General features: G+C 37.1%; 1 protein-coding gene across 13 annotated transcripts in view; it reads left to right on the top strand.

The window, feature by feature from the left end:
* The window catches only part of R3HCC1L (R3H domain and coiled-coil containing 1 like), a 108,823-nt gene that overhangs the window by 58,289 nt on the left and 25,080 nt on the right, over nt 1-25,454 (top strand). For all 13 annotated transcript variants that reach the window (XR_006194563.1, XR_006194566.1, XR_006194567.1 and 10 more), the window contains 3 exons: nt 2,302-4,124; nt 19,851-20,026; nt 25,208-25,278. Coding sequence is in view for 8 of the 13 variants with exons in the window: in XM_042908598.1 (XP_042764532.1) it covers nt 2,316-4,124; nt 19,851-20,026; nt 25,208-25,278 (2,056 nt within the window). In the remaining 5 variants the exon portion in view is untranslated. The remainder of the gene's footprint in view (nt 1-2,301; nt 4,125-19,850; nt 20,027-25,207; nt 25,279-25,454) is intronic.

The raw sequence follows: 25,454 nt of genomic DNA on the forward strand, positions 1-25,454 counted from the left end.
TAAAAAAGGAAAATTATGTTTTAAAAGTCATTAGCAGTAGCACATAATAATTTTAAATTTGAAGCCTTTGATACATATCTATTGTGGAAGAGAAAAATAGAATCATAGAATTTCAAGTCTGAAGAATACTTAAATCCTGACTTACCTACAGATAGAAATTCTTTCTCTAGTGTATCAGTCAGTCATCCAGACTGTAGAGACAGAGCTCATTACCTGATTAATAGTGTTGGAAAGTTCTATATATGGAGCTAAACTTTGTTTTTCTTTAATTTCTACCAATTGGTTCTGGTACTGACTTCTGGAGAAGCATAGAATCATAGAAGAGAACATTTATCTCTTCTGTAGAGCAACCAGCTCTTCAGGTTTAAAGGTAGTTTGGATGTTTTCAGTTAGACCTCTTTAGCCAAGAAGTAACCTTTAATTCCTTTAACCATATTTTGTGTGGTATATTTTCTGAGCTGGACAATCTAAGATTGTGTTGCTTTTGTAAACATCCACATCAGTACCTTTTGAGGTTTATTGACTTTACAGATGAAATTTAGTTCTTTTTTTGTGCAATTACACACAAATCAGTTGTTCTGTGGTGTTTGATTTTTTAATCAAAGCAGATCTTTGTATTTATTCGTATTACTTCAGCACAGCATTCCAGATTGGAGAAATGATACTAAATTGTAATTTTATCATTTGGGGCATTTATTAACCATACTGATTTTATATCAGTTGCAGATTTGATAAGCACTCATTGTTTATTGTTTATATTCAAATTATTGTTTAAAATGTTGAATTTCAAAGGCCTGTGGGGACACAGATTATCTTTAAATAATCCTCTCTAAATTCATTTCTGCCTATTACTACTTTTTGCTGCAAGTCCACCTTCTAGTTCTATTAAGTAGCCCACATTTTCCATCTTATAATGCAAGAGTTCATCATGACATATGTTGTCAGATGCTTTGTTAACTGAGATCAAGATACACTGTCTATGGGCTCCCAGTGAAATACACGTTAGTACTTCTGTCTTTGTAAAGTAGGCATTTTTGAAAAATCCTGGCATGTCTAAATGTTAAGGGCCTATTCGTCCACAATTGGAAAGCTAGAAAGAAAATCTACCATGAGTTGTAGGTTAGATGATAATTAAGACCTCAAAAGAGAAAAGGAATGAGAGGATTTATGGGAACATTTGATGCTCAGGGCCACGGTAAATACCTGGGCTGAAAAGAAAACAGCCTGTGCCATGAGAGCAGAGCTTCTTCACTGAGAAGGTATTCTGGAGCAGGTGAGAATTGAGGGACCTGGAAATAGTTTCTCTAGTATTATCTATTTTCTTTGTAATGTGTGTGGTAAAATCTTAACAGTGAATGCTTCTGAGTGTATATGGGTGTTTCTTTGTGATGGACCTCCTTATTCTTTTTGCTATGGATACAGTAATACTTCATGGTATAATTTTGAAGATTAAAAACTCAATATGAAGTCATCTAGCTCATTTTCTTGTATTTTGTTGATGGTAGATAAAGCCTTATTTAACCATTTGTTAAGTTTTTTCCTTTTTTAAATTTCCATTGGCAAATTGTGGTGAGTTGCTCAAGAAGTTACTAAATGTGAGTTGTCGCATCACATTTCTTGGTCTCCAGTCTTTTTCATCCTGTCCAGACCCATTTTATTGCTGCTGGAAGAAAAATTTATGACAGGTCATTTGATTAAATAGTATTAGAATAATGATGTTCTTTTTCCCACTACCTATTCTCCCAAAAATCATAGTTCAAGAGCAACAGGTTCTAGAAGTTAGTCCCGGATTAGTTGTCTCATTTTCTAGCCTCCATTCAAGTTACTTTTAAAAATCATATTTATGTGGATACATTTATGTTAAACAAATGTGTTTTTAGAGGTCCTCCTTGAATATACTCTTCAGTGTAAATTCTGAGCCCCAGGAATAGGGAGATAGTAGTGTTTCATGAGTACTTAATAGCTGGCAGTCACTTTTCTGATAATCTTTTAATTTAGCCAAGTCAGGGCTACTTGTTAAAAAGTAGAGAGGACTTCAGATGTAGAAGTAAAGGGTTTGGGGCATATGAAGAAAGAGAGTTACATGAATAAAATTCATGAGCTCATGAGTTATTTTGGAATTTACTTTCCTTAGTGGCATAACTTATTAGATTAATTATTTTATGGCAGGTTTTACTTTGTTTTAACTTGAGGGTTTCTATAGGATGGGTTAGTAGGCCCTCTACCTAGTCTTTAAAGAATCTCTTGGTTCAGCATGTTGTACTTCATTTTTGGTGATTGATTTATTCTGTCTTCTTGCAGATTGAGGTGGTGCCATGCAGCAAGCAGCAGAGAGATGCAGAGTTCGAGCCAGAAGGCCTGACATGGCACTTTATATACCGAAAGCTCGAAGGGGTATAGTGCTGCTTAAGTCAGGTGATGAAGAAAAAAGCTGTGGTCCACCTAACTCTGTGGTGAAAGAAGAACAAAAAGAAGATGGTCTCTTCCAAAAGGAGATCTTTAGAGGCAAATCTGAGACTCAGACACTAAGCATTAATCCTGATGATAAGGAACACAACCATAGGGAAGGAAAGAAGTTTTCAACAAAATTAAGAAAAGACACATGCCTTCAAGAAAGAAAGAAAGATAGGGTTTGTGTTAGGAGGGGACCCACAGAATCTAAAGAAGCATTATCCCAAGGACATCAGCAAAGTGTCCCAAATCCTGCGATGCTACCTAGTGCACCTTTACAAAGACACGTTAAACCAAAGAAGGTGGAGTGTTTGGAGGTCGAAACCACAAATGTGATAGGACCTGGGAAGTTGCTTCTATCTCAGTCTTGTTCAGAAGTGGGTGAGGCCCAGGTTCTAAACAAACCATTCCAAAATACGGAATTCTGTGATTTCAGTAGGCACAAAGTAAGTGGCAAAACGTTCAAAGGCAGAGATTTGGAAAACAGAATTGAAACTGATGTCAAGGTGGTGGAGATACTATCCCAGTTTCCTGGAGTTTTTAATTCTGTATTGAAACCTGAGAGTAAGACCGTGCCAATAAAACTAAGTTCTGATTCTGAAACTGTACCAGAAAGTATGCAAACATCGTGTGGAATGTTGACTCTCAGCAATGGAGGCATCACTGCCATTTCTGTTCCTGGAAGTGCGGACGGTGTCACTGATCAAACTTGTGTAGACTTTGAAGCTGAGAATGTTGGTGATACAGCCAACAGTACAGATATCATCTTGGCTCAGAGAGGTATAGATTCCATTCCTGAGACTTTGGGTCACATCTCTCATAAAATGACCATAGTCAGCAAATTAGAGAGTATGAATGGCATTTTTGATCCAACACTGATTAGAGAGTATGAGAAGAATGACAGTACTGCTGATGACTTGTGTATAATGTATGAACCTTCTGATACAGCTCTCCTTGCTCATGAAACAGATATAGATAATGGGCTGAAGAGTGTAGGTGACATTACCCATAAGGCATGTAAGATGGACATTACAGATGTCCTGTCTGATCAGATAACTGTGGGCAGCCCTTGTGTAGCTGCAGTTAGAACAGCTGGTGAGGCCTGTAGCCACACAAATAGTTTCTCAAAATATTTAGAAATGAGTGCAGATACAGCCCCTCTTCATGTAGCTGGGAGTGGGAATGACATAGAAAATTTCAGCAGCCTGACTGCTTGCTCAGATATTTATGCTGAGAGTATTTCATCTAGTTTCACAGAGTCAACAGGAAAGTTGATAGAGAGCTTGTCAGATTGTGCTTCCTCCTTACCTATAAAGAAGATTGCTGGTAGTAATTGTAGCACTTTTTTGGACTGTGAACTCAGTATGTTAAATGGGACAAAAGTACTTTCAGACAGTGCCTTGGGCATTGATCTAGATTGTACGGGTGATATAACAGAGGCATTGCATGAACTAAAAACTGCCGAAGAGTTCGAAACAAAAGAGGAAGATAACTCAGAGAATATAGAATTTGGTGTATCCTTTCCTGATACGGAATCTGTATCTATGGAAACATCTATGGAACCGAAAGCAACGGAAACGTCTCATGTGGAGGGAAGTACTGCTACTGAGGACAGCTGGGAGTCTCTGTTTAATGATGATGGTGACTGCTTGGATCCACGTCTTCTACAAGAGGTCTGTTCAGTGGAAGTTACTCGATGCTTACATAATTTATAGATTCATAGAGCCTGGTGTTTGGGGGGGTAATTTTGATGGACATTTGTGCACATTCATACATTCACTCATGTTACATTCAATGTAAGGGTTCCTGCAATAAACAAATAGGACTGTAGATTGAGAAAAGAATGTCTGATAGATCTTTACAAAGTAAAACATACCAAATTGAGTATCTATTATAACTAAGTTGTGAGAGATCTTACTGAATAGATTAAAGATGAGTTTAACGGATTCTGACTGTCTGTTGAGGAAATAAAGAGGGAGACTTCTTCAAAAGGGATTTTCTGCATTGACAAGATGTATTTTACCCAGGCCTATCTGAGGGGAGGAGAGTAATTTATTATTCACATTTATCGTATTTTTCTAGGAAATGTTGGGATGTTGTCAGACACTGGAGGGAAGGAAGTAGAGAAGGGAAGGGTAAAATAAGGAAAGGTATGATCGTTTCTTAAGTAGTTTATGCTGAGTTACAGAATAAATGATTGTTGAGTACATGTAAAGTATGAGTAAATAATGACATGCTGGCTAGTCAAGAGTTCATAAATACAACATGTTGGATTAGAAGTCATTTTAGAAATTATTTAGTTTCATCTTTTTATTTTCCTAATTTAGACATTCACTCTACCCAGTATTTAAATTCCTTGCCATAAATAAGAATCATTGGTGTTAAATAGTAAAACCACTTCCCCTTTCATTCCTTATAGGGGTGTCTGGAAGGAGAAAAAATAATTTCCCAATGAAATCACCAATTTTATAAATGAGGAAATTGAAGCTTAGTGGTCAGACCTTTAGGAAAGGCAGAATCAGGGTTTCCATTTAGTTCTCTCTTAATCCAATGTTCATGTTCTTTCTACCAGACCATGTTGTTACCTATAACATAGTTTTGTTTGATTCCAGAGAACCTTTTAAATATGAAGTGATTGGTTCTTTTGTTTCTCAGAATTAAACCCTAAGTACAGAAAAACGGTCCCATGCATGTGAAGACACATGTGAGAATGAAGAGGGTGTAGCCCATTGGACAGAGCTGACTTTCCAATACCAAGCAGTTCCTCTTCATTCTTAGGTGTTTGCACGTGCACATGTACCACAGGTAGCACTTCTTATGGTCAAGTCAGGAAGCACTATGTCCTAAATTATTCCTTAGAAAGAAATACAGAACAGAAAATAACTACAAGTGGCATCCATGAACCCCTTGAAATTGCATACAAAATTTTATATGTATGTGCAGTTTTTCATCAGATTCTCAAAGGCAGGGCTTCCCAAAGTACGAGTATCACCTGGAACTTGTTAGAAATGTAAACTCTTTATTTAGCCCAGTAGTGTGTATATTTGTGTTTTTCAGGTGACTCTGATGCATACAAAGTGAGAACCATTGCTGAAAAGGTAGTAACATACACTTGAATGTTTATCAGAATGTGAGTGTGATAACTAGAGATGGCTGTCCACACATAACTAGAAGAAAAACAGAAGTTTTAGACACAAATTTGGTTAATAAATACTAGTAATGTGGGAAGTGAGGTGGAATATAGAGAAGTTATTAAGGATCCAAACACTGGGGGCTCCTGTGGGGCTCAGTTGGTTAAGCATCTGACTCTTGATTTCAGCTCAAGTCATGATCTCACAGTTTGTGTGTTTGAGCCCCGCGTTGGGCTCCTCACTGACAGTGTGGAGCCTCCTTGGGATTCTCTCTTTCTCTCTCTCTCTCTCTCTCTCTCTCTCTCTCTCTCTCTCTGCCCCTCCACTTCTTGTGCTCTCTCTCTCTCTCTTTCTCAAAATAAATAAATAAAAATAAAAACAAAAAGGATTCAAGCATTGGAAGGTCTCCATGTTCAAAGAGATTATCTGAGGGAGCAGAGAGCACACATGTGCACAGGAGAGAAGGAATAGCTTCCTACAAAAGAAAGGTATGGCAAGAGCCCTTTACACATAATGAGGCTCAGTAAATAAATATTTATTGAATGGATGTAGATGATAGGGCAGAGTTGGAGCTCTGTGCTTTTTTAGGGTGGACACCAGGGGCTTTCAAAACTTGATTGCTGCTGGAACTTGGATTCTGTATGGTAGCTTAGGGATACAGCTTTTATAACGGGGCAAGAGGGTTCAGGTGTGCAAGTCTGTTTTTCAGATCTTAACACTGTTTGGAATAGGTGCAGAAGAAAGTAGGCAACCACTCAGTGTTTTGAGGAGCATCGTAATATAGCCAAAGACGATACTTGTATGACCTAAAGCTTGGAATGGCTAGAGAAAGGAGTATGTAGTGTTTTAAGCTGGACAGCCAGTGCCTGGGTGTTGTGTTTGGATATCACACACTGGGTCGGTGTTTGGTAGGGAGTGAGGTCTGCGTTGAGGGATACGGGTTGATGAGAGCAAGAAGGAAGGAGGTAGATTGAGAATGCTGGTAGCAGATCCAACTCCAAACTATGATCTCCTGTGTTTTGAGTTTTAGGAGATGTAATAATAATGTTATTAAAAGATGTCACAAATTCAATAATGTTAATAGCCTTTTAGTGACTATTACTCTTAATTTATTATTTATATTGCTCTAAACATACTTTATTAAAGGTCAAATCAGAGTGTCTGTCTCTTGAAAACTTTCCAACCAATAATTTTTGGCTCTTTTCCCAGTGGGCCTGTTTCTTTGTTGACAGTGGCTACACATGGAGGTATGTCTAATACTTCTAATAGTCAGGGAGGTATGCTGTAGAGCAGGGTGTGACAGCCATTGGCATGTGAAGCAGTTTCCTGTGACGTTTGAACTTCTAAAACTGCCTGAGTGGGTAGAAAGCATAGATGGGTCATTACTGAACTCCTGGAACTACAATTCTTGATGAGTCTCTAAAGATCATGGTTTGGAATGCTCAGAAATTTACATTGGTAATTGATTTTTAAAAAAATGTTGGGATGACTTCTTTTAACCCTTTGAGATCTTGGTATAAGAACACAAGAATTACTGTTGTCTGGATAAAACTTTCATAGCTCCTGCTGCCTCCCGTACTGACCTGCAGATCTGTTGTTTCGTAGGAGGGTTAACCCAGCAACATAATATAGATATTGGTAGACTGTGGCATCTGGTCCCTTCACTGGCCATTTCTGGCCTTAATTTGACACTGGTCATTTCTGGCCTTGGTTTAGGTAGGAGTCTCCTTTTGTTACAGAAGGCTACTAACAATATATAACCATGGAAAAAAGAAGAGTAAAGGGACACCACCCATTCCCAGACTATCTTCTTTTGTGTGTAGACTCACGTTTATACACTCCTTCTCTCTATAGACTTTTGCAAAGATGCGGTCTGTGTTTAAGTAGGGAACCTAAAAGCGAAAGGAAAAATTCATAATCCAACCACTAAAAGCAAATTATATGAAGTACAAAGGGAGGAAAGTCCTTCATATTCCACCCCCTAGGGACTTCATTAATAGTTGGTAGTTCATCACTTTGCAGTTAAATGCAAAGTTTAAGTACCTAGAGTTTGATAAACTATAGGTTGTAAATAGCTAGATATAATTATCACTACCATTTTAAAGGCACTGGGTTACATGCCAGCTTTTTTCTCAGCTTTATCTGAAGTTTCTTATATTTGGAGAGACAGCATTTAACCATGTGATTATCACATAATAATCTAAAGAATAATTAATATAAAACACCCATATAAGAGATGTCCTAAATTGATTGTCTGATGGGTGATCTAGACAATGGCTTCAACAAAGGATTAGACCCTTGAGGGCTAACCTGGTTGACACTGGTTCATGTTGCTGAAGCCATAGAATTAAACAAGATTTGAAGCCCCACTTCAGAGATTGTTCTTATGTTCCTAATTTATATTTTTCTATTTTTTTAAAATTGATAGACTCTCTTTTTTTGAGCAGTTTTAGGTTTTCAGAAAAAAATGGAGTGAAAAAAGTACAAGGTTCCCATATACTTTATACTTCCTCACTATTTTAGTTTTTATTTTCACAGTATCTTTTATTAGTTGCAAATCATTTTGACAGACTTATGTTTAATATTTTTATTAAAACGTCTGAATTAAGGGCACTTGGGTGGCTCAGTTGGTTAAGCATCCGACTCTTGAATCCAGCTCAGGTCATGATCTCATGGTCTATGAGATCGGGCCCTGCATCAAGCTCTGTGCTAACAGCACAGAGCCTCCTTGGGATTCTCTCTCTGCCTCTCCCTGGCTTGTGCTCATACTCTCTTTCTCTCTCAAAGTAAATAAATGAACATTAAAAAAAATAAAACGTCTGAATTAACATGTTCTTGACTGCCTAAGTGAGGATTCCAGATGCTGTATTTTCGAATGCAGGCACTTGGGACATCCAGTGAATAATCTGGTTGAATTATATATTCCGTTTATTGTTCAGTCCACTAGTGGATGATGACTAGATCTCTGGTTCATACAGAAAGAGGGGACATTAAGACAATACCATTGCTAACAGTTTGTTTATTTCTAAACCAAACAACTCCTAAAATGAAAAATCTCCCTTCTGAGCTCCATTGGGTTTGTTGCATAGTATTTTTTTCCTCTGAATCTGCATTCACATCAACAGCATTTTAATTCCCGATGCTTTTTCAAAACTAATGAGAGGTAAACAGTTCCTAGGCCTCTGTTGTCAGTACAAGGAGGGATTCTTGTCTGAAGCTTCAGAGATTCCTGGTGTGCCCTACTCTGTCCTTGGCAGTGCTTTCATGTTAGTGAGCTCCATGAGATGCCATATGTGGGGTATAGTTGGGGCAGATGGGGTAGGAATAGTGATACGACTCCTCCTAATGTTTGTTCCATTTAGTTCATTCCCTGTTGAGCGACGATAGCAGGGAGGGGAAATGGTAGGGTTGGCAAAGAGAACTAGAGTGAAAAGAAACACTTAATAACTGTATCCCAAAATTGAAAATTTATTTGTGTTAAAAGTTTGGTTAAGGATAGAAACATACTTTTAGGAGAATTAAACTCATCTATGCTTTGATTTAATATAATCATTTGTATCAAAAATTGCTTGTAAGGCATGCTAGATACTCTGTTGCTGGGCTTTGGGAAGGAGTGCTAGAGGAAAAAAGGGACCCATCTATAGGCCTGGCTGCTGAAGCGAGTAGCCAGCAGTCAAAATATATTTAAATTCAGACTGTTTTGTTATGAATTTGGGGTTGGGGTGTAGGGAGGTATAAATTTGCAATAATGCCTAGATTTGGGACAGAGGGAATTTAAGTGCTAGTCAGCAACCTGTGCAGAAGATCTTTTGTATGAATTGACCAAAAACTGAGATTGTTGAGGAAAAGCCAAGAGGATGCCCAGGCATACTGGATACTAGGCTTAATGCACAAACACTGTGCTTCTGATCCTTCAGATGATGGGTCATACTATTATATTGCCTGCCCAGAACAAGACTGACTCATTTCTTAAAGCAGTGGTTCTGAGTCTGAAGTTTGAAGGTCAGAAGTACATATGTATTACCTGGTAGGGACAGATAAGCCAGGACTAATACTCTCTAAAGTAATAAGCAAAGAAAACATTTTATTTGGGAGAATTGGTATGGGTATGATGTAGGATCTTAGGTAGCTAAAGGGAACATAAGGAAAAGTAGATCAGGGACTAGAGAAATCAAACAACAAGTGGAATGGCAATAAATGCTAACTTTATCTATTTTACAATTTTTCCTGGGCCTTGTGGACAGCCATTGTCACTGAGGTTAGCTGTCACCGGTAGTTTGGGAAGGTTCAAACCTCTAGCAGTTTCCTATTCCTGGGTAGTCTGGTCTTAGATCATTCTAGTTCATCAGTGACATCTCTCAATCTAGTCATTTCAGTGATGCTGGGAAAAGGAGGAGATACAGATGTCTCCCTACCTTCTCAGTGTTTCCCTTGACTATAAATTTAATGTTTTCAGGGGACTGTATAGCGTCTTCTTAAGAGCTCCAACATCAGTCTGCCATGTTAACCTCTGTACTATCAGAACAGGAACCAGGCCCATATTGGTTCAGGATGTTCACTTGGTTTCTGCCCATATATTCCTATGTCCTACATCACCATCTATGGGAGGGAACTAGAGTTCTCAGATTTACCCTCTGGCCCTGAGGTCAGTAAACGATCATCTGAACCAATTGCTGGGGCACTATACATGTCTCATTACGGTAGCTTTTTTCTTATTTCCTTTTGCCCTTTTCCTTTTCTGCTTCCTTGTTCACTTCCTCCCTTTCTTCTCTTTAATTATGCCTTAATCCAAAGCTATGGACATGGCTTTCTCCCACCGATGATAATCAGAGGTATTGAGATATTACTTAACACCTATTCTAGAGAAGTCTTTAGATGGCACCTTAGATGGGGAGGACATTTGAGCCATTCTTGTTAGAAATTTAATGAAGCCAAAGTTTGCCTTTATGGCTTTGGTTTCTTGGTAAGTCAGTAGGGGCACAGCCTAGATACATTAGAAGTCTTATTTGCGGGTATGGAATTTCATCGGAGACATTATCTGTTCTTATACTTACTGTGTAAAATGTTAGAGTTTCAAAGTCTAAATTTATCCTTCTATTGAAAAGAACTCAAGCCCAAAATAGTATAAAAGAGGGCTAGAAGCTGTAATTTATACAGCATAGCATATAAATATTTATGCTATAATACTATAATGGTAGTATCTTTTTAGGAAACTCCTTATGGATGTTTTTGAACTTGGGTCATGAGAAATTTGAAAAAACTTGAAATACTTTTTATTTTTTTGAATAAATAGTGTTATTTCCCTGTTTGCCAAAGATAAGTCAGATGAGTAAAACATTTTAATTCTAGCTTTTGGTTTATTCATAGTACTATAGAGCACCATGAAAAATTTCTTGGCTATTACTCTGTTTTCTGTGATCCTAGAATACCTTAAATAGAATTAGATCCAGATAATTCAAAATCTTACTTTTTGTTTATAGCTTAAGCCTATTCTCCAGCCAAATCTTTTATCAAGGTTTATAGTAAATAATGACATTTTAAATTGATTTTGTTCAACAGAAAGTGAATTAGAAGCAGTTAAGTAGCCACAAGATATAAGTGGAAGAGAAAAACAAAAACAAAGAACTTGAATAACCTAACCTATGTAATTGAGAATTGACTATGTGGATTAATTCTTTTTTTTTTTTTTTTAAGTTTTTTTATTTATTTTAAGAGAGTAAGTGGGGGAGGGGCAGAGAGGGAGAGAGAGAGAGAATCCCAAGCAGGCTCCACACTCTCAGCACAGAGCTGTGGGTACTTTTAATTAAACACAATAAACCACCTTAAACTATAGTTATATCTATAACAAATTTAAATATGGGGTATCAAGTTACAGGGACAAGGACAACAAAGACTTTACCACAAGTTGGTTGTATAACGTGATTACATTATTTACAGAATTAATCCATGCAGTCAATTCTAAAGGCACCTGGGTGGCTCAGTCGGTTAGGCATCTAACTCTGGACTTCAGCTCAGGTCATGATCTCACAGTTGGTGGATTCGAGCCCCTTGTCACGCTCTGTGCTGACAGCACTGCTTGGGATTCTCTCTCTCCCTCTCCCCCACTTGCACTGTCTCTCTTCATTGATTTTAAAAAGCCATCGATTGTGAAATACGTCATCATTTTATGTATCACTAAACTTTCACACAACCCTTACCCTTTAGAATTTTTATTTTACAAAGAACTCTGTTAGACTTAATTAGATGCAAATTTTTATCCTATATCATTTCTTACATAAAGAGAATGTAGGTGAAAGAAATTGGCTAAAGTTTTCCTAAAACTCATGTTTATAGTGCAACTCTTTGTAATGATTCCTTGATTCAGTCATTGATAGGACGCCTTTCCATCCTGTATCATGTTCTGTGCCATCAAGAACTTTGATGGTGCAACATTTCTTAAAAGTACATAAAAGAAGCAAAAATCATTGTTGCTGGATTCTTTTTTTTTTTTTTTTAAATTTTTTTTTTAACGTTTATTTATTTTTGAGACAGAGACAGACAGAGCATGAACGGGGGAGGGCCAGAGAGAGAGGAAGACACAGAATCCGAAGCAGGCTCCAGGCTCTGAGCCATCAGCCCAGAGCCCGACGCAGGGCTCGAACTCACGGACCGTGAGATCGTGACCTGAGCTGAAGTCGGACACTCAACCGACTGAGCCACCCAGGCGCCCCTTGTTGCTGGATTCTTAAGCCTTGTTTGCATTTATTTAGAGCACTTATATCCAGATTTTCTTCCACACTGCTGACCAACCTTTCTGCTGGTTTTGGTACTGGTACTTTGATGCTTTTGCATATGCAGGCAAGCGTTTTCTACAATATGCATGATTATAAGATGCATCCTGATGTCAGAAGTGTTAAAGTGTGAAAAAAATAGGTGTCTTAGAATTGATGAAATGTGGTATATAGTAAAACCTTGGATTGTGAGTAACTTGTTCTGTGAGTGTTCCACAAGATGAGCAAACATTTCTAATAAATTTTAACTTGATAAAACGAGCGATGTCTTGCAGTACGAGTAGTATGTGATGCCGAACATCACATGATCACAATCAAGCCATTTGTTCTTGAAATTTGCTTTGATATATAAGTGCTTTGGATTATAAGCATGTTTCCGGAACAAATTATGCTCGCAAACCACGGTTTTACTGTGTATCCAACTGCCAAGTGTTACGACGTAGTAGTATAGGGAAGGGAGAGACCACTAAACTGGAGTCAATAAGGAAAGCTTTAAGAGGAGATAAAGATTGAAGCTAGGTCTTAAAGGAGAGGAAGGACCCAAAACAGACCAGGCATTCTAGGATGTGAAAATAGCCTGTAAAAAATATAGAATGTTCCCATACTTCGGTGCTGAATTTGTCACTATCAGAAGTTGAGATGATCTGTTTTGAAATTTTTCTTTTATAATTTATTTTCATTTATTTATTTTTATTTCTTTTTTTTTTTTTTTTAATATTTCTTCATTTTTGAGAGACAGAGCATGAGCCAAGAGAGGAGCAGAGAGAGGAGACACAGGGTCTGAAGCAGGCTTCAGGCTCCCAGCTGTCAGCACAGAGCCTGATGAGGGGTTCCCTCAAACCCACAAACTGTGAGATCATGACTTGAGCTGAAGTTGGTCACTTAACCGACTGCACCACCCAGGCGCCCCTATAATTTATTTATTTGGATTTTCTGCATAATTTATGTAAGCAGAGAAATTAAAATTTATTGGTAAAGGGAAAGAAAAGAGTGTCAATTTTTTTTTCAAATTTCAGAATGCCATCCAGAATCCTTTAAAAAATATATGTTGCGTAAATCAAATCCTTATTGGTGAGGGTTCTGTATAGAGTTAGTCCTGTTAATCATGCATTTGGACAAAGTAATTAACTTGAGGCATGTGCATTTTATTCGTTCCACAAATATTTATTGAATGCCAAGTTTGTGCATGATAATATGTGCAATAGGGGACTATCAGGATAAATATGATATGTCCCTTATAGTTGGACTATAGAATCCAGATGTTGATGAGGCAACTGGAACTCCAGCCTTTCTCTCCAGCCTTATACCGTGTAGTAGTTGGCCAAGGCTGCCATACTCCAGTGCCCTAAACCAACTGTAGCATAACCCGTGCAATGCTAGGGGTTAATGGTACAGATGAAGGTGTCAGCAGGGTTAGTTTCTTCTGAGGCCTCTCCTTGGTCTGTAGCTGGCCTTCTTGTCCCTTTGTCTTCACATGGTCTTCCTTCTGTGTCTGTGACCACTGTCCCTCTTACAAAGACACCACTTATTTTAGAGCCCACCCTAATGACGTTACTTTAACTTTGTTAACCTCTAAAAGCCTTATCTTCAAATACAGTCCTATTCTAAGGGTCTAGTTGTTAGCACTTTAACATATGAATTTGGGCAAGACAGTTAAGCCCATAACACGCCCCCCAAGTCCTGACATTATTCATTGTACCCACACAGGACTATTTGGTGAATAGTACACTCCTTGTGTGCCTTTGCACACTTATACTGATGGCAACTTTGTCTGCCTTGTCTGTGTTTTAATTACTTGGGCAGTGAAGAAGAGTTAGCAAAGTTCTCTTCTACCTTCTGATAACACTTTTTTCATCTTAAAATTTTATTACATATTGAATTTGAAGTTCTTTTTCTAATGTATGTTTAAACATTCATTAAATGTTTGTTGGAGGGGCAGTTAGGTGGTCAGGGTAAGTTTGGAGGAAGAGGCAGGTCCAGCTGTAACATAAAGTGTCATGTAACAAGTATTACAGAAGTAGTGCAGCGGAGATAAATGCTGTAGAAATGTAGAGGAAGGGGCAGATTATACATGCTTTCGGATGTGTAAGGGAGGAATCATAGAAGAGGTGGTATTTGAGTATGTCCTTGGAGAATGGTGTCATATTTTGAGACATGCAGACCAACAGATGTCAGCCAGCACTTGCAAAATAATATGACCAAAGCAATAGACAGGAGGAAGTAAGATCTGTTTAGGCATAGTGAGTATTACTCTTTGGTTGGAATGTAGCATATTAGATTGTGTATTAGTTTACTATTGCTGTAATAAATTACCACAAACTAGTGTCTTTTTTTTAACATTTATGTATTTTTGAGAGAGTTTGCACGTGCATGTGTGCGCACAGGAGGGGCAGAGAGAGGGAGACAGAGGATCTTATAAGGCTCCTCCTCACTGGGCTCGAACTCACAAACTAAATTCCAAACCTTGAGATCATGACCTGAGCCAAAATCAAGAGTTGGTCGCTTAACCGACTGAGCCACTCAGGTGCCCCAGCACAAACTAGTATCTTAAAACAACACAAATCTATTATCTTACAGTTCTGGACGTTGGAAGTCCAAAGTGGGTCTCCCTGGGCTAATTAATTAAGGTGTTGGCAGGGTTGTATTCCTTTCCAGAGGCCATAGGGGAGTACCTGTTCTCTTGCCTTTTTTAACTTCTGGAGGCTGCCCACATTCTTTGGCCCACATTTAAAGCCAGCAAAGGTCAGTTGAGTCTTTCTAATATCTCATCTCTCTGACTCACTGTCTCTTCTCTGGGCTCTTCCTGCTTTTAAGGACCCCTGTGATTATAACTCGGTCCACCCAGATAATCCAAGATAATCTCCCTAATTTAAAGTCATCTGATTAACAACCTTAATTCTCTCTGCTGCCTTAATTCTCCTTTGGCATGTATCATAATCACAAGTTAAGGGAATTAGGACACGGATGTCCTTGAGAGGACATTATCCAGCCTACCACAGGTAGGTTGGGGCCAAATTATGGGAGCTTTAAGTACAGCCACTGAAGAGTTTTGATCAAAGGAATGGCATGATGAAAGCAGTGTTTTGGAAAGTTTAATCTATGCTCTGTATGCTATCTAGAATATACCACTAGAAAAATCAACCCTGGGGGCGCCTGGGTTTCAGCTCAGGTCACGATCTCACAGTTTCCTGGGTTCAAGCCCCATGTCAGTCTCTGTGCTGGGAGTGTGGAGCCTGCTTGGGATTCTCTTTCTCCTCTCTCTCTGACCCTCCCCCACTTGTGCTGTCCCTGTCTCTCAAAATAAATAAATCTACTTTTTAAAGAGAAAGAAAAGAAAAATCAACCCTGAATTTTCAGCTTTGTCATTGATCCTCCCTTCCTCACTCCTTCCTTTTCCCTTTCACCCTTCCCTTCCTTCTTCTTAGAATAGCTTATATCCACAAATGCTTAATCAGACAGAATTCATTGTCCTGAACACGAATACAGCACTGTTTCTGATTGTGTTCACTGTAAGACCTTTTCACCATGTTATGGAAGGAATACTATGCTACCAGTCAGGAGACGTGAGTTATGACTCAAACTCTGTCAGTAATTTGATTTGTAATCTTAGGGATATCCTTTAGTCTCTCTGTGATGCAGTCCTCCCTCTTTGTAATCAGGATGATAATAGCCTGTCTGACATGCTCATCTGACAGAGATATAAATATGAATTTATTCCAAAATAACGTAGCATATTTTTATTTTTTTGTCACAAGTAGTTGGCTTGTGACTTTAGAACTTTTTGTTTTTCTTTTTGTATATTGAAGAACCAAGGATCAAACAAAAAACAACAAAAAATAAAAAGCTCAGTGATCCATGCCTAATTGACCTTCTACTCTCCTCACCCTTTTTCTCTACAGATAGATACCAGGGCAACTAAGTCATAGTCGGTCAGGTACTATTTTATAGACCTGTTTTCAAGACTGGACTGCTAGGCAATAAGAGTCTTAAAACCCTCACTTTGAGGAAGATAATTTTAATTTAGCTGAATGGTTTTGTGGAAGCTGGTTATGCATATGAAGGAATAACTCAGATTTATGTTATGCTTTGTAAATAAACAAGACAGACCACTGGTAAAAATCCTAAAATGTTTGTGATTCATAACTCAAAATTGTTTGCTCTGAGCTGTTTGCAAACTCTCCGTTGGTCTAATAGATCAGAATGCATCAAATTCAAAACCTCTTCTTTCTATTGTTGCTCTATCAAAGTTTACATAGCCATCAAAAAGAAAAAAATATATATGCAGGTTTTACAATATGAAGGCTTCACATTGACAGTATAGTTGGTATTGCTTCAGTACACGTGACTCTTAGAGTAAATGTTTCACTTGTCTATAAATGTTTCACTTGTCTATAATAGAAATATGACGTAAGCTATAAATATGAACCTTACTATAATTAAAAATTTTCTAGTAGTCACGTGCAGAAAAGTAAAAAGAAAGAGTTGAAATTAATAATATGTTTTTAATCAGGGATATCATGTCAACACGTCATCAATATAAGAAATTATTAATGGGATATTTTACTTTTTTGTATTAAGTCTTTGAAATTTGATGTATATTTTATACATAAAACCCATCCAGTTTGGAGTAGCCACAGTTTTCAAGCACTCAGTGGCTACGTGTGGCTGGCAGCTACTGTGTTGGACAGTGTGGGTCTTCTGCGGATGTATCTACATAATTCATGCATGAAATTTTAGAGCCTTTCCTTAAAGCTGTCTATATCGCCTTGTCTAATCCCCTCACTTCCCTTCACAGTCTTGCTCTGATCCTCATTTCATTCCATATTGTTCTCCCTTAGACGTTTCCTTCTTCGTTGAAACATATTCCTCTCTCTTGTACTCTGTCACGTCTCCCTATCCTGTTTTGCTGAGATACTCAAGAAAGAAAGTGCTGTTAACATTATGACCTCCTACCGACCACCATACCCCCTCAAAATATGTGTTACCAGTAGATCTCACCAGTGTCAGTACCATGGGGAAATGAAATTAAGTTCTTCCTTCTCTTTGGCAAAGTCAGGAATCCCTGATAACAGTGGTGTCTGATAGGAAAAACTAGTCAGGAGTATATAACTTGTAGGCTTTAGATCTATTATTACAAAATACAGAATTAGAATCGTATGTTTTGCTATTACTAACACTTTGCATTTAACCAGTCCCAGAAGCCAAAACAGTTAATAGTTACCTCAGAAATGGGATATAAGTGTATAGTTCAATTTTGCTGACTAGGTTAGAGCAAAGGACCATAATCAGATGTTCCTGCTAGACCATCTTGCCTCTTTTCCTTCCTCTTTGTAATCATTTCTTAGAATTTATAATTCCTGGGTGTTTTGTAGTCATGCATTATTTACCTCTCACAACGCATTATATAGCCCCAGTTTATAAATGCACAGCCATGCAGTGATTTTGTTTTTTGCTAAGTAACTCAAAAAGTCAATGCCAGAAATCCAAAAATGAAACTAAGAAAATTCCATTTTTAATTGCATTTAAATACTATTTAAGAATAAATTTAACAAAAGAAGTATATAAGACATGTATTCCAAAAACTACAAAACATTGTTGGAAGGTCTGAATAAATGGAAAGTATCCCATATTCATCTTTTCTTAATATTGTTGAGGTACTTCTCAAATTGACCTACATATTCAACAAATCCCAGCTGTCCTTTTTTTTTTTCTTTCTTTTGGCAGAAATTGACAAGCTGATCTTCAAATTTATATGGAAATCCAAGGGACCCAGAATAGCCAAAATGATTTTGAAAAGGAAGGACAAAATAGGAACACTCAAACTTTCTGATTTCAAAGACCTATTATAAAACTACAGTAATCAAGACAGGGTGGCACTGGCATAAGGATGGACTTGGAAATGTTTGCAGACCTTCCTGGTGTCTGGGGCTCTGAGTTATTTTAAAATGATAGACCAGCCCACTTTAGGCTTTGAAGATTTTTAAGTTCAGCTGATTTCTTGGTGCCCACTTCTTTCCATGCTGTGCCAGAGGCAAAACGGTTTCTGTGTCCTGTTTTTCTTTGGAGGAACTTGTTACTCTGTGGCTTTCTGGGTATTTTTGGTTGTCTTGCATACTCAGCTGTCTGGTGAATTCAAGATTAGTTATGATTTTATAGATTACTTAATCTTTTTCTCATTGTTATGGTGGAAGGAATATTCTCTTCTTGCTTTCTGTATCCTAAACAGAGTGGAAGTAACATGGTGCTTATCGTGTAATAGATTCAGCACTTAGTTAAAATTTGCATAAGTAGGTTGAATTCATTGAATACTTAGGTATCATATAAGTATTATGCTTAGTGTGCTGAGCACTTACAAATCATCTCATTTGATCCACACATCTATCTGTGAGGTATAGGTGCTGTTGTTATTCCTAGTTTTTTGGTTTTTTTGTTTTTTGTTTTGTTTTTTTAGATGAAACTACAGCTTCATGGAGAAAAGGAACTAGAGGCACAACAATACATATTTTTGTTGATTTTACCTAAGTCACCTTCCGTCTCTCCTCCCTCCCAAATAAAATTCTTGAGTCTTTTTTCATTTCTGCAAGGAAAGGAGAGGTGTCCTTGGCATTGCAAGTTCTCATTTCCTCATTTGATGGGCAGTGAGGCGCAGTATAAATGAAGGAAAGGCTTTGAAGGGATCTAGTTGGACTTTTGATTAACAGAGAGAAGACACCCTCAGGTCTGAAGGCTTTGGGTGGTCAGAACTAGCAACTAGGTTTTGTAACAGGTGAATGACAAAATGACTGTTACAGCTTTGCTGCCACTTTACATTTTCCCCCCTTCCCTTCTGCCTCTGGTGTGCAGTAGATAATAGCCTTCGGTTTTCTTATGGGATAGTAGAATTTTAAGTATTTTCCATTACTGTTGAATTTTTGTACTAATCTGCTATGTGGGAATTCCTGTAGGTAGCCATCGTGCTAGAGACCCTATAATTCTACCACTTAACATTTGTCTTAACAAATTTCCTTTGTAGGCTACAATCAGCAAAAGGTGGACTAACAAAATGTTTTCATTTTTTTAAATTTCTGTTTTGTTTTGTTCACTTCCATAAAAGAAACTATGAGATGAGCCTGATCAATAAGCCCAGATAAAACAAATGTTATTAATTCATCTCTTCAGCTATTTTCTGAAATTCGTTTTCCAAGATGTACCATTTGTAACTCACCACATTAATCATTCTACATTTTCTCACACTCTGGTTGATAGATGCAAGTGAAGCTTCATGTATTGCCTATCTTTGTTGGAATTTCAGCATCTTTTAAAATATTCCACACGTTAATATAAACTGGATGATAGACCCCTGGCCATTATTGTATTCGTGAACAGCATTAGTGCAGAGACCGTGCTAAAGGTTAAAGAATTGGAATATGGAGACAAGGAGGAGTATTTATATATGATAGTATGTTTTATAATGTTCTAGCTTGATGTAACAGCTACTTATATGCTGCTTCTTCCCTAGTTATCAGGGAATATGAAGAATAGAGAAAGCATCCAGGAACCTAGATTTGATTATTACAACCATGAAGTTTCTGATATTGACCTCAGTGATTGTGAATTTCCACATGTCATAGAAATTTATGACTTCCCCCAAGAATTTCGTACTGAAGACCTCCTGCGGGTTTTCTGCAGTTATCAGTAAGTACTTGCGAATGGTTGGGCATGTTTGGGAAGGTGGGATGAAGTTTTCTTAAAATGTCTTCTGAAAAATCATCTCTTTAGTTTGCATTACTTGTTGTTTACTTTAGCATCAGTTTTGTTTATTGTCTTTATCAAGTTGGTTAGAAATCTTCTGTATCAAGCCAGTCTTCTGAGTTCTTTAAAAATGCCAAAGTCGTTCTAGACCCCATGTTAGCATTTAAGAATGTCCTCAGTGATGACTTCTGAACGTCTTCATGGTGCATTTAGTCCATTTATATTTATTATAACTATTGATATATTTGGATGTATGCCTGCCATCTTTTTTTGTGTTTACATGTTTCATCTTTTTTTCTTCTTTCTTGCCTTCTTTTGGATTGATGAGGTATTTTTTTCTCATTCTGTTTTGTTTGGAAATGATACTTTGTTTCTATTCTTTGGTGGTTACTTTAGAAATTACAAAATGCATGCTTAACCTATCAGTGGCTAAAGTTAATATTTTTACACTCTTTCCAAACATGATAAGAGCTTTTAACTCCATTTCCCAATTCTATTTCCTCCCTTTCGCCACCCCCAACTAATATGCTATTGTGACTATTCTCTTAATTTTATTTTTAAACTCCATTTGATGTTACTATTTTATATATTTAGCATTCAGATTTATCCACGTTCTGTGTTCTTTATCTATACGTCTTGCATCTCGTATATCTTCCATCTTAAATATTTTTCTTCCTGCATGGAACATATTTCCTTAGTATTTAATTTAGTAACAAATTGCTGTTAACAAACTCAGATTTTTTGTTGTTTTTTAATGGCATTGTTTCAACTTCAATTTTCAGACATTTTTGCTAGGTGTAGAATTTTAGGTTGACAGTCATTTTTCTCTCAGAAACATGTAGATTTATTCTACTGTTTCCCGTCTTTCTCTGTGGAGAATAAGAAGCCAGCTAAAAGTTCACAACTGTTGCTTCTGAATGTAATCTGTCTTTTCTCTTTGGATGCTCTTAGGGATTTCTCTTTGTCTTTGGTATTGTGCGTTGTAGTGTGATGGGGCTTTGCTTTTTTGTTTGGTTGGATTGGTTTTTTTGTTCTTTTGGTTTTTTTTGTTTTTAATTCTTGAGATTATTTGAGCTTCTTAAATCAGTAAGTATTTTTCATTGGTTTTGGAGAACACCCACATTATCTCTTCAGATAGAGATAATGGCCTCTGTGCCAGTCTCTCTTTTACTTTCTCTAAGATGCCAAGAAAATATATATTCAACCTTCTCATTTAATCCTCATGTTACCTCCTTTATGTTTTCCATGTTTGTCTCTGTTATATTCTAAGTAGTTTCTTTAGCTCTTATTTCCAGTTCACTAATTTTTTCTTTAGCTGTGTTTAATTTTCTGTTAATTCTGTCCATTGAATGTTTAAATTTCATTTTATGTTTTTCTTTTTTTCAAAATTATCCATTTCTCTTTAAAATCTGCATGGTCATTTTTTAGTTTCTTTTATTCTAAAATATTTTCAAGATTTAAAAAAATTTCTTCAAGTATATTAAACATAAACCTGTGGTCTGTGTCTGGTAATTCCTTTACCTGATGTCTTTTTAGTTCTGCTTCTGCAAATTCTCACTTGTAGTGCCTTGGCTTTTTTGGAGGCTTAGTTAATTTTCTTACTGTGAGCCAACTCTTTTCCTTGGAATTTTATTTATGGGAATTGGAGTCTACAGTAGAAGAAGAGGATTTCTCCTGAAAGGATATGCATTTTCTTCTTCTAAGCACCAAGGGCCCTAACAATTCAGCAGCACTATAAATTAAATTATTGATTTGAGGTTATTCTGACCACTGAGATAGAAATAGTCAAGTGGAGAATGGTAAAAAATGATTGTTATATGTCTCAACTAGTTTATTTTAACAACACATATAAACACTTGCCAGTCTTTGATGTGGTGCCAAAGCCTTTTATTTCTTTTAAGTTATTGGTCTATTGATAAAAGAGTTCCTAAATGTTATCTCATAATATATCAACTGAAGTAGAACAAGAACTTTAATGTACCTTTAGAGTCATCTGAGTGCACATTCCTAATAGGTTAAAATGTTTGTCTTTTATAGCTGTTTGCCCAAGCGTAATTGGTAATTGTTCTTGGATTTTTTTAGTGACTTCACCATTCTCTAGTCTTCCAAAGCATTCAGTTAAGTTTTTATAGACACAACAATTCTTCTTTTTGACACTCATATTTCGTTGTTTAAATTTTATTAAATTATGTAGTGAAAATATAAATAAAAACTGATATAAGTGGGTTTGAAAACAGTTGCACTAACTCTAGTTATGTATATAGTTTATACATATATAGGGCAAGGTAAAAGAATCAGAAGTGTACCTCTGTATCTTTAGCTTATAAGAAGAAAATAAGTTTCAGGAATAAAGAAACAATCCAGAAAGAAAGTTATTAAGAAAAAGATCTTTAGGATCTTGAAGAAGTCAATACCAACAAGGATTATACTTTAACATTCTAATCCTGAGAATTAAAAATAAACTAAGTCCGTTGTCCGATGCTGCAAATTTAAAATTTGTAGCATCGGACAACGGACTTAGTTCATTTTTAATTTAATTTAAAATTAATTTAAATTTAAAATGTGGGCGCCTGGGTGGCTCAGTCCATTAAGTGTCCGACTCTTGATCTCGGCTCAGGTCATAATCTCGTGGTTGTAAGATCGAGTCCCATGTCCGGTACCGCACTGGGTATGGAGTCTGCTTAAGATTCTCTCTCCTCCCTCTGCCCCTCTCCTACTCGTGCGTGCTCATGCTCTCTCTCTCTCTGAAAAAATACTCAATTCATATGTATCTTGAATTTTTAAGATTCTATATCAGTTAAGGTTTAGCTCCCCACTTTTTCTTAAAGGGTCAGATAGGAAATATTTTAGGCAACTCTGCCATCATTGCACAAAAGCAGCCACAGACAATACAGATGAGCATGATTGTATTCAGTGAAATTCTGCGTACAAAAACAAGAACCCTATTTTTTTTTACAAAGTTCTAGAACAGATAGAACTAGCTAGCAGCCATGTACCTCACCTAAATTTGAATGGGGGGCGGGTATCAGTTCTATAACTAAAAGAAATAAGGGGGTGACTGGATCATGGAGGACATTTAATCTTCCTATACACCGTATGCTAAATTTATAGGTTTGCTCAGTCTAATTCATTAACATTATATTAAGACCCTGTATCAGGGCCTGTTGCACATAAAGTGCCTAATAGATTTTAAAAAGCAGTCAGTGAGATTAAATCCCAAATTAGAACTACCTTAGATTGTTATTAGTAATGATGATTTTTAAAACCAAGGATTAGTTTTGTTGATGTCTAGAATTTCCTGAAGGCTAGTTAATTCTTATGAATTATTAATTTCCCTTTGCTATATTTCTTCCTAATCTTACCTGCAAGTCCATTTTCTCTCAAACCTAAAAACAGTCCCAAAAGAGGAGAAGCATTTTAAAGGATTATAAAATTCCAGTCTAAAAGGCTCTCCAGAACCCATCTAAGGTCTTTTTCTAACCTTTTTGTAAACTATTATTATATAGACTCTTCTGCTATTGAACTTTTTTAGTCTCCAACCCCTGTGGTCATTTTATGCCATGGTCAAACTTACCCTTACATTCGGGAAATTCTCTAACTTACCTTGAAAGCCTCCTTCATTCCTTTTTTCCTCAAAGGAATTTTTTTTCTTGTCTGAAGGAAGATATTTTAGCTGTTGTCTTTTTCCTTTCTTTTTTTTTTTTTTTTTAATTTTTTTTTTTTAACGTTTATTTATTTTTGAGAGAGAGAGAGACAGAGCATGAACGGGGGAGGGCCAGAGAGAGAGGGAGACACAGAATCGGAAGCAGGCTCCAGGCTCCGAGCCATCAACCCAGAGCCCGACGCGGGGCTCGAACCCACGGACCGCGAGATCGTGATCTGGGCTGAAGTTGGACGCTCAACCGACTGAGCCACCCAGGCGCCCCTTTTTCCTTTCTTTATAGTGCTTTATAAAAATAAAGTCAAGGTCATGGTACAAAAGCCTATAATAACGTCTTGAGAGTCAAATACCTGAATCAACTTTGTATTTTAGTCACTATCTTTATCAATATTAATAATCTTCCTGATGAATATTGCTATTAGTCATAAAAAATAATGAGCAACATTCATTTATTAAATGCCCGTAAGTGCTCAACACCGTGCTCTTTGTCTTGTCATAGATGATCTCATTTCCATTTTTACAATAACTGGAAGGTACTATGCCCATTCTACAGATGAGCAGATCTAGCTTCAAGAGAAGTTAAATCTGCCCAAGGTCTCAACATGGCAGAACCCTGAGTCCTTATGCATCTGACCCTTAACCCTGTACCCTTTCTATAGAACCGTTGAACCTATGAGCCGTTTTAAGTTCCTAGCTGAGAAAAATAATGTCATCATTTTGATAGTCATTATGCTCACTAATAGCTCTGCTCCAAAATAAAGGCGTTTTTTAGTATTTCGTGGTCTTTCTTTTGATTCTGTCTAATCCTGTCTGATGTTTCTCTGAGCTTGATTTCGTCTATCCTGAATTTTTCTGACTTTGCCACAATTCTTTCCTTTTTTCCCCTTCGTACTTTCTTTTACAACTAGAAAGATTAGTCAGCCTCTCTGATTAGAGTTGTCTTTTTTTCTCTATTACTTACTTTTTTTTGTCTTTGGGGTTTTTTGTTTGTTTCTTGCTTTGAATGACCTGTTGCCCTCTCCCTCTCTGTCTCTCCGTGAGTCTACATTTGCATTAAATCCAGGTGACCTTCCCTGCCTCCCTCCTCTTCCAATATTCTTCTACCCCTCCTCTACTTTCTCTTTTCACCTCTTCTTGTTCTGTGCCCACAAGAACATCTCTTGTAAATAGTGCGATAAATACTTTACCTCCCCAAGGGACATGTGAGGATTAATTAGTTGATGTCTATAAAATGGCTGGGAACATAAAATACTCCCAGGTAGTTCTTTATGATGGTATTATTGCTTTTAAAATTCAGTGGCTTCTTCTGTCCTCCAAGCTGTTTTTTGTGTCATTATCCCCATTCCACCTGTGCTCGTTGAGTGTTTATCTCATCATGAAATGCTTTATGAGACTCTATTTGAAAGCTGTTTCATAGAAGTAAATTATATTTTAAGAAATAAAATTGTGTTCTTTTGTTGCAGAAAGAAAGGATTTGATATTAAATGGGTGGATGATACACACGCCCTAGGAGTATTCTCCAGTCCAATTACAGGTACTCGCCCAGTGGATTGTGGTAGTCTTTTCTCATTGTCCCTTTTCTCCTGCTACTTGTTCTTATTTCCCTTGTATTGTAGCCAACTGGCATTTTATTCAGCCGGTTATAGGTGAATGGCAGAAACCGGTTTTTGAGGCATAGTGCTTTGGTACCCATGTGCTCCCTCTCTTCCT

Source organism: Panthera leo, chromosome D2 (genome assembly GCF_018350215.1).
Source record: "Panthera leo isolate Ple1 chromosome D2, P.leo_Ple1_pat1.1, whole genome shotgun sequence".
NCBI classification, from domain to species: domain Eukaryota; kingdom Metazoa; phylum Chordata; class Mammalia; order Carnivora; family Felidae; genus Panthera; species Panthera leo.